Source organism: Nannizzia gypsea, genomic scaffold (assembly GCF_000150975.2).
Source record: "Nannizzia gypsea CBS 118893 supercont1.7 genomic scaffold, whole genome shotgun sequence".
Taxonomy (NCBI): Eukaryota; Fungi; Ascomycota; class Eurotiomycetes; order Onygenales; family Arthrodermataceae; genus Nannizzia; species Nannizzia gypsea.
The window spans coordinates 140,975-157,724 of record NW_003345195.1 but is presented as its reverse complement, the minus strand read 5'-3'; the positions used below and the strand labels follow the sequence as shown (position 1 = coordinate 157,724).

Genomic DNA, 16,750 nt, shown 5'->3' with positions numbered 1-16,750 from the left:
GTCAGTCACGTGACAATATTCGCGTTTCTCGGGTAGCTCCTATTGTCATCGCAAAAAAGGAGGAACATGTAGATCTAAAGACACAAATAGTAGCTGTATAAATAGGCTGCTATTTGGTTTATTTATATCAAAATCTAGAGCATTCTCCTCGTAATTCTGCGTACTTGTTTATGTCGCGGCTGATGTTTGTATATACTGACTAAGCAATATTAACTTTCAGCGCATAATATTATTTCACGTGACACTTCTGGCTTGAGGAAGCTGGAATTTATTCGAGCCTCAATATCAAATTTCTCTGTTACCACGACCAGGAGTTCCAATTGGCATAGACAGACACTTTCTAGTGTTGGATGAAGGAGTGTGGTTTTACCTGCATGGAATTGAAGCCACATATCTATGCTCAGGTGTGTTTGATCATCTACAATTCATTTGCAGATTGAAACTAACCGAGCGAGCTGTTCTTTACCAGTCTAGATGTTTATTCACCCATCCTCCATGCCGGCCATCCCCCTCCGGCTTTCCCTTAGAAATGTCCGCCATACTCGAAAGGTCCCTGGTTCGCCGTATGGGCAGTCCCTAAACGCAGTTTATAGGGTATCTCATTCAAATGGCTACCGCATAACTGGGGGACCCGGGGTTTCTCGCATTCAATACGTATCTCCATGCACCTCTCGAGGCTATATTACAGACAGAACTTCACCCGAGCTATCGTATAACCGGAAACCGCAGCCCCAGTCACACGAGAGATCTGTCTCGACACAGGCGGTCGATAATAGATTACTGGCGGGCGATCCATCCGTGAATTCCTCACCAACGGAATCAGTTATATATCCCGAGCCGTATTCTAGGTTGACAGAAGCCCATGCGAGGGAGAATGCGGCCCTACCATCTTCAGAATCGCTCTTGGCCTTACCTACCCTCCTTTCGAAGCCGCAATCCTCACTTTATGCTCTATCGCAAATGGGGATTGTTGAGATTGATACGGACGTCGCCAAACTCTCTGATATAGGTGCTGTCATGTGTAAATTGGTATGTCGTATTACACCTGCGTCAGGCGTAGGTATTGGAGAACCAATTGAGGTCGCAGGTCTTGGGCAGAACTCCGTAAGTCTTCCGTACAGGGCTTAATGCAGCGCGTACCGTTCAATCGCATTTGTTTAGCCTAATGTATAAGCTTGCTAACTGTGTCAGCGCTCTGCGGAAAATGCTGCTTACGTCTTCCTTGTGTCCGCGCTTCATACCAAGGGCTACCTTAACAATATCGTAAAATCTTTTAAGGCGTTACGGGACACAAGGGCACACCACTTTGATCTATCAGATGTCTACCATTACGCCTCTCGATATGCAATCTTACCCGAGGTTCATTGCACATCCACACCGGATCCTGGTTTTACATCCTACGCCCAGCATGAAGTCAGGATTGAATTACCGGCTCAAAATATTCGGTCTGTTGCTACAGGGAATATTCTTCCCAAGGTCGTCTCAGAGGCTGCCCGCTCCTTTATAGCTCAGATATCACAACAGGATATCCCGGAAAATCAAGGACAAGTTATACCCGATTCTGCTCCTCTTACTGTGGATATTGCTCCAAATTTCCTCAATTTTTACTTATCAAAATGTAATCAATCTAGCGAGATTGAATCTCGTTGCACCCAGGAAAAGGCTGGTGCTTCTACGGTCTACTATGGAACACTTTTTATCGATGGCCAACCTGTGTCAAACCCAGTAATGGCTGACTCCCCAAAATCAGCGAAATCTCTTGCAAGGTTTGCAGGAGCCGTTCATCTCATTGGCAAGGATCCCTCTATTTGGCCGGAGTTCATAACGGAGGTGCGGGAGACTGCGCCCCTTGTTCACTCTGTCTCCGTTTCAATGTCTCCCGCAACTCTTTGTGCCATCCAAAGCTCCCTCGAAAGCATATATTATCCCAAAGACCAGGCTAAGACTGAAGAGACTCCTTCAAGTAACATTGAGTCACTGTTTCCAAACGTCCTTGCTTCCGCCGTGCGCCAGGCCGAGTCCACGGAACCAACTTTTCTACCTTTTAGCGACCGTACTTTGGAGGAAACGCTCCACGCAAGAAATTCTCTGCCCACAAGGCAGCACGCTAAAGAAATCCTTGACACTATAAATGAAAATACTGTTAGCATCATAGTTGGGTCCACGGGGAGTGGAAAAACCTCCCAAATTCCTCAAATGGTGCTGGAGCAGTCCCCCGATTCTCATATAATGGTTACCCAGCCACGCAGGGTTACTACTACGACGATTGCGAGGCGAGTCGCATTTGAACGTGGAGAGGCACTTGGAAAATCCGTTGGATATGAAATTCGATGGGATGCTATAAAGCCGTCGTCCAACAGTGGTATCACCTATAGAACGACTGGAGTTATGTTACTGGATATGTTACGGAGAGGTGATGAGATCCTGGACACCGTATCCCACATATTTGTTGATGAAACTCATGAGCGTGATACCCCTACAGACCTTCTCCTGGCATTATTGAGGAGAGAAATCAATAGACGTACCAATGCATCCATGTCTGTTCCAAAGATCATTATTATGACCGCAGATCCCGAAACAGCCGCACTTGAAAGCTATATGGGAACTGTGTCCGAAAATGGAGAATCTACTCCAGCAACTCGCATGGAGATGCCGAATTCACATCATCCTGTTCAGCGTTATTTCCTTGAGGACATACTGCACTCATTGTTTTCCACTCATTCTGCTGAAGATCTGATGCCCCTACTCTCTGACACATCAACAAGTCAACATATTGCAGCTGAGAAGAATTTGATAACCCCTGAACCCTCGAAAGACAATGACGAGGCTAAGCTACCCATTCCCAATGCCTTGTTGGAGGAGGCTACTGCCAATTCCCCAATCAGTGAGAAAGAGCATTTCGTTCCTCTTGGACTGACCGCTGCTACAATTGCCCATATTGCTAAAACTGAGGACGAAGGTGTGATCCTAGCTCTGTTTCCAGGCCTTGACGTGATGAAGCGCCTAGAAAAACTACTCTATGAACATCCTCTAGGAATTGATTTTAGCGACGAAGCCAAATTCCAAATTTTCAAGTTACACTCCGGTCTGGGCGATATCGACGAGACTGTGTTACGTCCAGCCAAGGAGGGATGCCGCAAAATCATTCTGTCAACAAATATTGCTGAGAACTCAATAAATATACCAGAGGTTCGATATGTAGTTGATAGCGGAAAGAAGCATGATTCGGTCTATGACCCTTCAACTGGCCTGCGGAAGGTAGTGGGTGGCTGGGTTGACAAGCTGGCTATCCATCAAAGGGAGGCTTGTGCAAGCAGGACTGGAAACGGGTCCTACTATGCCACATTCACACAGTCCAGATATGACACTTTGACAAAGAGCGCCCCTCCTCGAATCTATGTGGACGAAATCGAAACCGAATCGCTTCAGCTGAGGGCCACCCTGCCCAATTTACCTCTCCGCGATTTCATGCGTCAGGTGCCAAATCCACCTTCACTGGATCGCCTCAACAGTACCACTGCGAACTTGCAGTCAATCGGAGCAATAGACAACAATGGTGATATTACCGCTCTAGGTCGTATCCTATCTCTATTACCTGTCCCGCTAAAGGCTGGTAGGATGGTCATGCTCGGTATCCTATTGCGATGTCTTGAGCCCGCTTTGGTTCTTGGTGCCGCCACGCACGCCCGCTCCCTTTTCATCCCATCTAGGTCTGAGCGATGGTATAATTCACCGCGCCGGAAGTTTGCTGGGGACACCAACAGCGACCACATAGCAATATTACGAGCCTATCGGAAAATTCGCCAAATTTCCAACAGGGATGGGCAAGATGCTGCTCGGAAATATTGCTTGCAGCATTCTATGAGCCACGCGACATATTTGGACATGGAGTTATTCATCTCACGAATAACCCTCACTCTTCGTCATCTCAACCTCATCCCGGCAACAGAGAGTGAGTCTGGGGATCAGCTTCAGAAAGTCCTCAACGAAAACTCTGGCGACCATTCAGTTCTCAGGGCACTTATCACTGCCACCGTGACCCCAAATATTGCAATCAAACCCAGTGATAGTGGAGGCCAATGGCACACCAAACGTTTCCCAGCAGCTGTCGTTAGCAATAAAAGCACGAACTCGTTCCAGAAAAGCTGGGCGGGTCGAATGCTGGCGTTTAACGAGGCATTGAACTTCCATAGTGAGGCAGACGCAATCATGATGGACACAACAACTATCCACCCATTGATGGCCTGTCTCTTTGGTGGAAACCTGGCCCGCGAGGATAATGCCCTGTTTCTTGATTCCCACTTAGCAGTCAAAGTCAAATCCCCTGATGGCACGCTGGAAGGTAATTCTAAGGCTGCCAGTGCCGTTGTCAAGGCAAGAAAGCTGATAGACAAGGTATGTCCTAGTGCCATGCTGTACCATTAAATATTATAAGAGCTATACATCTAACGCATCGCTTATATACAGGCATCCGAGGATTTCTTCAACGACCTCGCCAGCAACAGGAGCTGGAGGGAGGCTGAATCAGATCGGCGAACCCTTGCGACTCAGATCAAAAGCATCATAGATACCTTGCCTGATACCCGTCAATCAGGCCCGTTGATACGAAATATCCCCTAATCACGGACTGTTTATTGCATAGAAATTTTAGGAAATGTATACATACTCATCTCAGGCTTTGGAGGGCCCCGATTTGTTCATTGGATTTTGTATTATCATCAGGGGCAGGAGTTGTGACGGATGCTTGTTTCTTAATCATCAAAGATTTTACGTATAACCGGCCGGGGCAAAATGGAGAATGTATATTATTCTCAGCGTACTGTACCATAGAATAGAATCGAGTACTTGATATTATTTTTACTACCGATAAATGCTTCACCTTTTTGCTTGGCTGATATACGGCCAGGAAGCACCAGGGGAAGTTTTGCAGTTTTGCATGTGTAATGACGTTCTTGTACCTGGGGGCGGAACTTCCTTGCTGCAGCTTATAAAATCATTGCAACCTCCTACAGTTCCACCAAATACCTTCGCATCATGTCAAAATTAAAGGCCCAGCCTCTCTAAGGTCTTCGATAACGCCGGATTAATGACTACTAGCCCCGATAACTACTCGGTTTCCTGTTCTGTGGCAACATGAAGCTGGTTCTTCCCAGCAACCGACTCTGTTCCAACCTGATCCGACAGCAGCCAGCTTTGCGCACTCTATCCACCGTTACTTCGCGATACCTAGCCTCCTGCTCTCCCGTATATACGCCGGTGTCTACCTCGTCTTGCTTATTCTCTACCCGACGGTTACTGAGATGGGGCTCAGAAGGCCGCTGGAGATCGTGTCAGAAAAGATATTACGGCAATAGTCATGGAGGGAATGGCTCACATAACCAGACAAACCAGAATGGCGGTCGATACTCAAGAAGAAGCTATGTTCTTCTCGTAGCTACAATTGGTGCCGCCACATTGACTCCGGCTGCTCTGCTTGAGCTGGCAGAGAAGAAGAATCAAGAGGACGGGTCGAGCACTCGAGAGCGTGAGATGCTACATGCATCACGGGCGGAAGCACGGAGCCTAAGACGTACCGGAAGAGGTATAGAGCATGACAGCGATGGGGATGATACTGAAAGACAGAGAGCTCGGAATGTCCTATGGCGTATATACGGCTTTCTGGACGAGTACGTGTTCGAGGTTATTGCTACAGGGTTTCGATTTGTTCACCTGGTGGCTCTATTTATCCCGGTCATAGCGAGCGTACCAATAGTTTTCTTTGGAAGGAGGGTGAAGGATCGAGATAACCATAGGCGTGGTGCTCTACTATGGTATGCACTTGTAGTGTACACCATGGAGCGTGCCGGGTCGGCATTTATCAAGGTAATATCGTCCCCGATAGACAGCTACTATTCAGATTACCAGCTAACTATGCTTTCTATTAAACGTGCAGCTTGGGCAATGGGCTGCTTCAAGATCCGATATATTCCCCCCTGAGCTATGTACTATGATGTCCTCCTTACATTCACATGCACCGGCACACCCGCTACACGTTACGAAACGCACGATCAGTAGAGCGTTCAATGGCCTACCATTTGACGAGATCTTTGAGGAATTCGACGAAAAGCCACTTGGTGTGGGTGCTATTGCCCAGGTATACAAAGCAAAACTCCGGCCGGACCTGGCTGGTTCCCTAGATCGCGCATCTAAACCTGCGAATCTCCGCGAGAAGATGAGGAAAAACGTGAATGTTCTGGTTAAGAGCACTCCAGAGAGCGTTCCATCCTCATACATTGCGATCAAAGTTCTTCATCCAAATGTTGATAGGACCGTACGGCGAGACCTACGCATTATGGGATTTTTCGCTACTTTAATACACTGGATACCTACCATGGAATGGCTATCATTACCCGATGAGGTCGAAAAGTTTGGAGAAATGATGAAGCTCCAATTGGACCTACGAATTGAGGCAGCAAATCTGGCGTTTTTCAGAGAGAACTTCAAATCGCGAACTACGGCTAGGTTCCCCTACCCCTATACTGAATATACCACCCGTGAGGTGTTGGTAGAGGAGTTTGCTCAGGGTATCCCGCTTGCTGCATTTCTAGAGAATGGCGGCGGTGTTTTCCAGCATGACATTGCCCATGAGGGATTGGATGCATTCCTCCACATGCTGCTCATTGATAACTTTGTCCACTCGGACTTACACCCTGGCAACATTATGGTACGCTTCTATAAACCAAGCCAGCTAGACCTCTCCTTGAGCGTGCAGAATCCCCACGGAGCTTTGGTATCTGAGAGCGGGAACACTGTAACGGAATCAGTTCTGTCACGGTTGAGGAAACACCGGAAAGACCCAGCTGCCTGGAATGAGACCCTGAAGCAGATTGATGCTGAAGGATACCGCCCCCAGTTAATCTTTATTGATACCGGTCTTGTCACCGAGCTCAATGCTGTCAACCGACGTGACTTCCTCGACCTGTTCCGAGCCATTGCCGAATTCGACGGATATAAGGCCGGTTATCTTATGATCGAGAGATCCCGCCAACCTGACACTGTTATTGACGCAGAAATATTCGCCCTTAGGATGCAGCATCTTGTTCTCAGCATCAAGGGAAGAACATTTGCACTGGGCAATGTGAAGCTCGGCGATGTGTTAAGTGACGTGCTATATATGGTGCGGAATCACCATGTGAGACTCGAAGGTGACTTTATCAACGTTGTCATTTCTGCTCTTCTCCTAGAGGGAATTGGCAGGAGATTGGATCCAGATCTGGATATATTTAAGAAGTTCGTTAACATCCTTCTCCTCATCCTCTTTATCTGTTGCCACTGACTAAGATTTGAGTAGTGCACTGCCAATTCTCCGCCAACTCGGATCTAAATCTACGCTGCTCAAATCTGTCCGCGATGGAGATACATCGATGCTCCGTGTATGGGTTGGACTAGAAGCACGAAGCTTCCTCAAGGCCAGTATCTCCAGCGTCGAGAAGTGCGTGAAGTACGACCTCCTGTCCCCAAATATTTAACCCACGTATACTACCTACTACGTGTTGTGTATTATCTCCATATATCCCTTGCATGGCCCCGGGTATTAGTCTTTTAACTAGATACATACCTGTACATAATCTCGGCTATATCTCCTTGCATTTGGCGGATTACCTTGCATCCTTGCATCCTTGCTTGTACATAGACAGAGGCTTTCCCGAACTTTGGTTGCGCCATCTTCGAACCATGGCCTGAATAAATAGTTAATAAACACAAATCTCTACAGCGCATAAGCGGCTCTTCATCGTCTTTTGTATACAAACATATGAATAGAATCATGAGTAGAAGAGCGTTGATATCATATTCAATGCCCAGCATTGGGCGCTGCCATCGCTCGGGATTAGTCTGCCGAGAAAGAGATGATTGCTTCCTCCTCTGCCCTCCTTACTCCACAAGCAAACAACTTATCCCCGTAGATCTCACACAGGAGCTGCAGATGGGAAAAATTCTAGCAATACTGTCTGAAGGAGTTGACAGTTGCCGGCAGATTCCGACACAGCGACTGAGGGGGATCGAAATGCCATCCTCCAGCCTGTGTCTGCACGGCGACTATGGCGAATATTCCGAGATACCTTCGTCGGCCTGGAGATGAAGGATACAGAACTCCCACCATCGAAGACACCGAGAAGAACCTCGCTGCCGGCGTGCTTCCGTTTATATTCCCTTCTCAGCCGCCGACCCCTCGCTGTCCGACGCCGCCTGTCCTGTCACAGTTTCGTCAACGGCCGCCGCTGGCACATAACCTGCCAAAGATAAACGGAGACGGCGATGGGAACGGGACGATAACGCCAGTGCAGGGCCTAGAGGGCCAGCTTCCTTCACTCAGCTGGAGGGAACGCATTCGACATCTGACATGGTCGTTTTTCACGCTGACGATGGCCACGGGCGGGCTGGCGAATGTGATCCATACGATCCCTGTCGAGGCCCGGTGGCTACAGATAATCGGGCTGGTTATTTTTCTGGTCAACCTGGCTTTCTTCGTGGCTGTCGGTGCATTGATGTGTGTACGGTTCTACCTATATCCATACACCTTCAAGGCGTCGTTTCTGCATCCCACAGAGTCTCTATTTATCCCCGCCGTGATTGTGTCGTTTGGGACGGTTCTTATCAATGTCGCACAATACGGCCCCAGCCATACGGGAGAATGGCTGGCCCATGCAACAGTGGTTTTGTTCTGGCTAGACGCAGCATTGGCCGTCATCTTATCTGCAGGCATATACCTTATCCTGTATGTACGCCCGAGGTGTGCTTTTCCTAAAAGGGGAACGAGGTGGCTGACCGACATCATGTCTGCAGGTGGTCGACACAGACCTTTACAATTGCTAAGATGACGCCCATATGGATATTCCCAGCATACCCAATGCTGATCATTGGGCCCCATGCAGGCATACTGAGTGCCAGCGTGCCTCAGAGCCAGGCTCTTCGGATCATCATCGGCGGCTGGACGATACAGGGGATCGGGTTCCTGGTCTCTCTCATGGTATACTCTGCATTTATATACCGATTGATGACGCAGAAGCTGCCGAACGAATCCCTCAGGCCGGGGATGTTTGTTTCTGTGGGACCAAGCGCATTCACTGTAGCGGGGATCTTGAGCATGGCGGACAATGCTGCCAGATCGCTGCCGGCCGACTTCATGGGAGATGGGGAACTAACAGCAAAGATAATCTTTGTCGTTTCGAACTTTTCAGCCCTATGGCTATGGGGGTAAGTCAGACGGTGTGCCCTGGATGTCAGTACGTATGCTAAAAGACGGTCCAGTCTGTCAGTTTTCTTCTTCTTCATCGCAGTCTTTGCGCACTGGACGCCAGCTCGTCGTGGGCGGATGACCTTTTCGATGACCTGGTTCTCCTTTGTGTTCCCCAACACTGCGCTGACAACAGCCACTTTTGCTGTCGGAAGAGCATTTAACAGCAAGGGCATCCAAGTAGTCGGCTATGTCCTTACTATCCTGCTCTTCATCACCTACTTCTTCGTGTTCTTCGCGATGGTGAGGGCCATCCGGGCCCGCCAGATACTGTGGCCGCAGAAGGGAGAGGACAAGGACGAGGGAGGCTTCAAGATCAAAGAGCACAAGCCAAGTACCAATGGCATACTGCCTGCACATTCGTAACTGTAGCCTAGCATATATCTTATCTGTATTTTTCTATCTTTCTGTTATACTACTCCGTGCATATACATGTTTTTCTCCAGTCTGGCTGAGACGCGCTACCCTATGAGGCACTGCCGCCGCCCATCTGCCATCTACCAGGCAAGGTGGCCGAGTGGTCTAAGGCGTCCGACTCAAGTTTCTTACTTAGTTTGTGATCTAACACGAGCTTGCATTCGAATGTGGTTTACACGCGTGGGTTCGAATCCCACCCTTGTCATTTTTTTATTCTTTCATTTTTTTATCATACTTGTTCCATTCATTATTTGTTTCATTCATCTACTTACTGATGATACTTGCTTTCATATTATCTATCCCTGATGATAGATCGATGGCTGTGGAATCATTATTTCATCTATCGATCGAGAATCTTGGAACTGTTTGAGGTAGCCTTGTCGCTGTTCCGTATCAGGGATCTTGTTACGAGATTTGATACATGAAAGCTTACGACAACGAACGAACTTCACTCCGACTACTCCCCTAGACGCCGTACTATCATGAGAGAGACACCATCTTTTCTACCTTGTGAGTTTGGTGTTCAGGATGTACTATACACACAGTGGATCGCTAGGTAATACGGTATGTCGATAGCAATATCAACAAACGGAAAGACGATGACTAACTACCTTGATAGGGATGGCTTGAGATATCTCAGGAGCACCTTGGAGCCCCCAAGACAAAGATCAAACCCTTCGTTATCTCAGACCGGCTCTTTTGATGAACGGAGTAACTCCTACACGGTTCTCCACGGTTCACCGAGTCAGAGATGGACTTGGCCGTTCGGATTTCATGTCGAGACCATCAGAAACAGTTCCCACCAGAGCTGAAGTGCCCCAGGATTCTAGCTGATCTATGGAGACGGCTATCTATAGTTATCGGTGGAAGCCGGATCATCTGTTCATGAACCGGACGAGAGGGATTGACACCACATCCCAGTTGCAAATACGGTGCTGCTCGGGGGCAGGCAGTGTAGGTGTTTGACAACAGATGTCAAAACACCAAGCTGTCTGACAAAAAACCTGAAAACACCAAGACGTCTCTCAGTGCTCCTTTACCAAACGATAGCATACATTCCCTATATCCGTGAATGTCTCGTCAACCGACCACTAGGATGGGGACGAGCCGACAGCTTGCTTGTGGTCGGGTTGCTCGGACTGATGATCCCTTAGCATCCCGTATTGGAAGCGAGACTCTTTGCTCCATCCGCCCTTCTAGAAGACATCGATATGACGGAAGTCACTAACCAAAAAGCCATCTGCAGGTCCCCGGCCCGGCTTCTAGCTAGCTATTCTACTCGTCTACCCCACAAAGTCTTCCTCCACCCCAGCACCGTCTCGGAGGCCAGCCCAAAATCTAGGAGTGGAAGGATGGCAGCAAGGACGAAGGGTAGACGGCGGAGATGACGAAGAGGACGAAAAGTACTGTTGTTACGGGAACTCTGCCCCCCGCATTTCCCCGTGCAGGGAACGGCGCAAATTTGCGCTCCGCGTTCCGTAGCGCCAACAACGTGGCATCCATCAAAAGGGTGTCTAAAGCTAGGAGTGTGTTGTTGGCTCCCGACGGTCGACTTCCGTCAAGCTGGTTCCCAGAGACAATGATATTGTCCTTCCAAGTCATATTCTCTATAGCCAAAGAGGATTCTGGCGATCAATTGATCATTGTCGTTTCTGCTGGCAAAGAGCGCGAAGCCCCGGCTAATTTGAGAACGAGAGATCGTCATCGCGAACACCAAGTCAAACGCAGCCAAGCAAAACTGCTTCGGATACTGACAGCAAAAACACCATCTCCCAAGGTAGTCGATCGACACAGTCTACGGGGAGGAAGGTAGCATCTATCCATCTTCTTATTCCTCCTTCTCTTCTTCTTGAGGCGTATCCGGTCAGCAACGGACAGACCACGGTCTTTCCGCCGATCCAATTCTTCCAAGAAAAGATGGGTTCTATGATGCCAGTAAAGCATCTCTCATATGATGCATTTACAGGGGTGTTTTTGTTCTCAATGTGCTGTTATGCTGCCACACAAGGCCTTCCCCGAATGTGTGGGGAGTACTCCGTAGTTGGCCAAGCACAGCAGGAGGAGCAGGAGCAGCATGATAGTCATGGTTCTTCAGCTATGCCAAATGTGAGAGTTGATGGATCATGAAGATAAGGAGGCAGATGATGGCATTAAAACACCCTCTTACTTTACAGGGTAACATCACAGGATATAAGGGATATGAATAGAACAGATCTACACGCCACCATGTGCAGAGATCGAGTCCTCTCCATCTCACAGAGCGCAGGAAGGACAGGCCACAGGCTTTCCAGGACAGAGCATCTAAATTTATCACGAACGAATCAACACGAAGCCAACGGATTCTGATTCGAGGAACGAGGCCTGAGCTGCTTTAGTGCCACTAACAGGCTACTCTGCTCCGTATTTACAGCCTCCGCACACCGGAGGAAAGGCGGAAGATAGGAAGATAAATATGCCCGTCATGGAATAGACCAGTGGAACCGCCAAGGCAAGGCCGTCCTTGCGATCTTCAGACAAGCCTTGCCGTGGCGGCTCACTCGGGCCTGTCATTTGTTGCCCAAGGGCTCCATCTTCCATGCATTGCTCGGGGGTTCCAAAAGATCCATGCTCCTGGTCACAGAACCTGTTCTGCGCCTTTCTCTTTCTCTCAGCCCCTTTTCTCCCCCTTGCCCTGATAAATTGCTATATGTGCGTTGCTTATAGCTTCATTACGTCATCTCATGCAACAAATCACATGTTTGGGATTAACTTTCCCCCGTTATATCGCATAATAAGCTTACTTTAACGCGGCGAACAAATTAAAGCAAAAAGAACAACACAGACGAGAATGACAAGAATACGACAAGACGGAGGACCGCGTCAGCCAAACCGGTCGCTATTCTCTTCCCCAAGGTATGGAGGCTGTGGCTCAAGTTGCCGGTGGCATGGGGCACGAGGACAATGGCTTGGTGTTGTGTGCTAACTAACTTGCCTTGCATGCATATAAAAGTTGACGATATCAAACACCCCTGCAAAATCGCCGGCCATGGGTGTCTCAAGGCTCAGATGGTGCAGAAGAAGGCTCAGGCGGACACCCGTGCTAATTCTGTGTTACGGGTGACGACCACTGACACGAGGAAGAAAGAGGCGAGTCGGGTCAGTAGTGGGCTTAAACTCACTCGTGGCAGGATAAACATTCTCTAACGGTGTGAAATTTGGTTAACTCACTGACTCACTCCCATGGTTGGTGATCCTGGGGCGGTGGATCAGCTTTGAGTTTTTGCCTGTCCTGACGGTCTTGTCCGACATGTACGGCCCTGTACAACAACCGCCTTTTTTATACTCCCGTAACGTGGCTGGGCATTTTTACTCGGAGAGCAAAGTCTCTGTTTCCAAGAGTACGGGGTACCTGGGCCGAATGTGCCACAGCGCCGTAGCCAAGGAGAATGCTCGTTGCATCGTCAGATGTTACAACAATGCCTCCTAATTAAACCAAGAGGTTCTAAATTAGACGACTAACTCAGTGACCCTCTCCAAATCCGACCTCATACAGGGGTATGAGTGCGCCAGGCCGGTGGCCACACCAAAGCAAGGTTCTATGAAGCTTCTTTCCAACGGAGGCTATGGTCGCGTATGGCGCCATAGACTCGTGTTAACACCTGTGTTATGATGTCGACTTGCCGCCCATGGAGAGGGTAACTGAAGGAATTATTTGTTCACTCATCTCTGGCGATTCGATTTATGCCTTTGCCTCTCTTCGAGCGTCTCTGGGCGAATCAGATACTATATATTGGGTTCGTCGGGTGCAGTGGCTTTGTCTGGCGGAAGATCGACATGCCGCTATGATATCTCACTGGCCTGACACCTCAGGACGAAATATCAATATCATAGCTGCTCTCGAGAATGTCTCGGTACATTGCCTTGCTCATCCGTTGAATATGCCTTCGAATGCCGAGGTTGGCTGGAATGGAGAGTTTGGGTTCGGTGCCCCTGGATAGGCTTCAAGGATAGCCATGCTTGAATAGCCTTTTTCGCGGGGTTTCATGCCATGTCTGGGATTTCGCAATGAAAATCTCCGCATGACCCCTGCCCTCACATTCTACCTATGTAATATGTAATCATGCTGTTGCCCATGGTTTAACCCTATTGTCATGGTTATCAGAATGCGGGGGCCAATCCACGCCTACCGCTCTTCTCTTGAAGAAACGGATCTGCATTCTTTGGGCCTCCCAAACCCCAAAGCCTCACTCGTTCCCACTATCGTCTCATCTCTTCCCCTTTACGGATGTGCTCCGGTGCTTCAGCATTTGTATCTGTACATGCCTCTTGACCCACCGAATAGCAGAGAGCAATAGGGGCCCCGAAACCAGCCGGCCTCATCTCCCCATTCTAGTGATCTTCGCTGAATGTTACATTCCAGCTCTAATACCAAATCGCCAGGTGACTTAGGAGCTTCGGCTGCATATTCTCTCATTGCTCCCCGATACGACGAGACGAACGCCGATCATGAGCATAGCCTGCCCAACCAAGGCTGGAACACTACAATCATGTCCTTCGGGAAGCGCCTTATCTAGGCATTCCTAATGTCAGGGATATCGAAGGCCGGGGGTTTAGTACCCAATTTTACTGCGGATTGGGAAGAGAGAATCCGCCAACGATGCTCTCATAGTTAATCACCGTAAATTGGTACCTTGGTTGGCATATCCGTATACAATACCCAAATTCCAAAATCTATATCAAGGCCTTCCCCTCCCGCCAGAATTCTGGTTTTTTTTTCCTTTCCCTCTCCAAGCAATCAATTGCCTTCACTCCCACTCTTCACCAGTCAAAAGCACACAAAGGTTATCACTCAATATGGGTTTCATCACCAAGGCCATCCCTCTCGCCCTGGCGGCGGCATCTGTCATCAATGGCGCTGAGATCTTGGAGACTCGCGCTGGTGTCCAGACCCTCGCTGACAAGTATATTGTCGTGATGAACGATGGTATGACCGACAAGGACTTCGACTCCCACCGCTCCTGGGTCAACCGCACCCACCGCCGCCGTCTGGTCCGCCGCGGTGCCAAAGCCATGACTGGCATGAAGCACACCTACCGCTTCCCAACTGGCATGAAGGGATACTCTGGTCACTTCGATGAGCAGATGATCAACGAGATTGCTAAGCGTGCTGATGTAAGGATCAATTATACTTCCTTTGATGAGCGCATCAAACTCACAATACTTCTAGGTCAAATACATTGAGCGTGATGCCCGCGTTCAGATCAACGCCATTGAGATGCAGGACAATGTTCCATCCTGGGGTCTTGCTCGTGTCGGCTCCAAGGAGCCTGGTGGCACCACCTACTACTATGACAGCTCTGCTGGTCAGGGCGTTACTGCCTATGTTATTGACACCGGTACCGATATCAAGCACGAGGAATTCTCTGGCCGTGCTACCTGGGGTGGCAACTTCGTTGATGACATCGACATGGACTGCAACGGCCACGGTACTCACGTTTCTGGAACTGTCGCCGGTACCAAATTCGGTGTTGCTAAGAAGGCCAATGTTGTTGGCGTGAAGGTCCTTGACTGCGACGGCTCCGGCTCCAACTCTGGTGTCATCATGGGCATGGAATTTGCTACCAACGACGCCAAGAAGAAGGGCGCCGGCAAGGCTGTCGCCAACATGTCTCTCGGCGGTGCCTTCTCCCAGGCCTCCAACGATGCCGCTGCCGCAATTGCTCAGGGCGGTGTCTTCCTGGCCGTTGCCGCCGGTAACGACAACGTAAGTGCCTTCAAAAGGCTAGCTGCTAGATCCCTTTTACTAATCAGCATGTAGGTTGATGCTGCTATGGCCTCCCCAGCTTCTGAGCCATCCATCTGCACTGTTGCTGCCTCCACCGAGCAGGATGGCAAGGCCTCCTTCTCCAACTACGGCCAAGTCGGTATGTATATCCAATTTCATTCACCCTTACCCCGCCACTAGCGACAAAAGGGAAATGACGCTAACATCTGTTCAAGTTGATGTCTACGCTCCCGGTGACGGAATCACCTCCGCTAAGCCAGGTGGTGGCTCTCAGGTCCTCTCTGGAACCTCCATGGCCTCCCCACATGTTGCTGGTCTCGCTGCCTACCTTATCGGCACCGGCAAATCTGGTGGCCCTCAGCTTTGCGACACCATCAAGAACATGGCCATTGATGTCATCACCAACCCCGGCGCTGGTACCACCGGCAAGCTCATCAACAACGGATCCGGCAAATAAACTGATAACCTTCTTTGGGGGTTTGCTTTTGACTGGAGAGTTTACGAGTAAACTACGTCCCCCGATATGATTTCTTTCCACCCTCTTGAACATACATGAAGAGCAATGGTCGAACTGTTCGGCTTGTAAATAGCTTTTTGTTTGATGGCTGTGCCTCACTTCTTTCTTTACAGCGGGTAGCTTTATCCATAATATGTACATACCAATGGATTACCTTGAAATTCTAAATTTATCCCTCTTTTCCAGAACGCATCTTTTGTAGCTACTGCTTTTTTTGAGGCGCAACCTACCTTAGCTTGAGATTGGCAACTCGACCAAGTGGAGGCTCTAATAGCTGTGCAAGCTCGCTTTATGCTCGTAAGTTAAACTAGTGGCGGAAGCGGCGCTAGTTCGACTTTGAGCTTAATTTTACCTCTGGGCACAGCTTAAGGCGGCGAGGATCCCGCTTAATAGACGCCAAGGACCTTAAAGCGGCCACATGAATCTCCCACGAGTTGACTTGCTCCTTTACATAGTCAAATCAAACAGCAGCAGAATTCAATGCACCACAATGCGGCTGCAACTAGCAGTCAAATATTAGAGGACAGTTTATATGGGTATCTTCTGTGTAACAACGTGATAGGATAATTTAATAGCAATATATCACAGGAAAGCGGTTTTCTTTCGGCTACTATTAATAGGTTCTTGATGTTCCCGTCTCCACTTAGCCCAAAGCGTACTCCGGCGACATGCCGCCGTACGTCCGTGCAAGTTCACAGATACGAGATATAACTAAATAGGGACTCCGGGTAAACAAAACCTCAAGTTTGACATTGGGCCTTTTATCATCGAGATGGCT

General features: G+C 49.0%; 5 protein-coding genes and 1 non-coding gene across 6 annotated transcripts; 5 read left to right on the top strand and 1 right to left on the bottom strand.

Annotated features, from left to right (window-relative positions):
* Positions 1 to 495: 495 nt before the first annotated feature.
* Positions 496 to 4,620, top strand: MGYG_07346 (ATP-dependent RNA helicase A; the record flags this gene model as incomplete). Its single annotated transcript, XM_003170052.1, has 3 exons — positions 496 to 1,104; positions 1,192 to 4,395; positions 4,468 to 4,620. The coding sequence occupies 3 exons, from the start codon at positions 496 to 498 to the stop codon at positions 4,618 to 4,620; spliced, it is 3,966 nt and encodes a 1,321-aa protein (XP_003170100.1).
* Positions 4,621 to 5,133: 513 nt separating this feature from the next.
* On the top strand, positions 5,134 to 7,508 carry MGYG_07345 (atypical/ABC1/ABC1-C protein kinase; the record flags this gene model as incomplete). Its single annotated transcript, XM_003170051.1, has 3 exons — positions 5,134 to 5,862; positions 5,933 to 7,269; positions 7,331 to 7,508. 3 exons carry the CDS (start codon positions 5,134 to 5,136, stop codon positions 7,506 to 7,508), a joined length of 2,244 nt encoding a protein of 747 aa, XP_003170099.1.
* Positions 7,509 to 8,078: 570 nt separating this feature from the next.
* On the top strand, positions 8,079 to 9,640 carry MGYG_07344 (malic acid transporter; the record flags this gene model as incomplete). The annotated part of the gene is made up of 3 exons (XM_003170050.1): positions 8,079 to 8,755; positions 8,824 to 9,234; positions 9,289 to 9,640. The coding sequence occupies 3 exons, from the start codon at positions 8,079 to 8,081 to the stop codon at positions 9,638 to 9,640; spliced, it is 1,440 nt and encodes a 479-aa protein (XP_003170098.1).
* A 137-nt stretch (positions 9,641 to 9,777) lies between these two features.
* MGYG_10575 lies at positions 9,778 to 9,896 on the top strand. The gene has a single exon. It is a non-coding gene; the product is annotated as a tRNA-Leu (tRNA).
* Positions 9,897 to 11,029: 1,133 nt separating this feature from the next.
* On the bottom strand, positions 11,030 to 11,776 carry MGYG_07343 (hypothetical protein; the record flags this gene model as incomplete). Its single annotated transcript, XM_003170049.1, has 3 exons — positions 11,030 to 11,298; positions 11,443 to 11,615; positions 11,697 to 11,776. The coding sequence occupies 3 exons, from the start codon at positions 11,774 to 11,776 to the stop codon at positions 11,030 to 11,032; spliced, it is 522 nt and encodes a 173-aa protein (XP_003170097.1).
* A 2,748-nt stretch (positions 11,777 to 14,524) lies between these two features.
* MGYG_07342 (proteinase R) lies at positions 14,525 to 15,912 on the top strand (the record flags this gene model as incomplete). Its single annotated transcript, XM_003170048.1, has 4 exons — positions 14,525 to 14,842; positions 14,898 to 15,434; positions 15,489 to 15,594; positions 15,671 to 15,912. The coding sequence occupies 4 exons, from the start codon at positions 14,525 to 14,527 to the stop codon at positions 15,910 to 15,912; spliced, it is 1,203 nt and encodes a 400-aa protein (XP_003170096.1).
* Between the last annotated feature and the right edge of the window lie 838 nt (positions 15,913 to 16,750).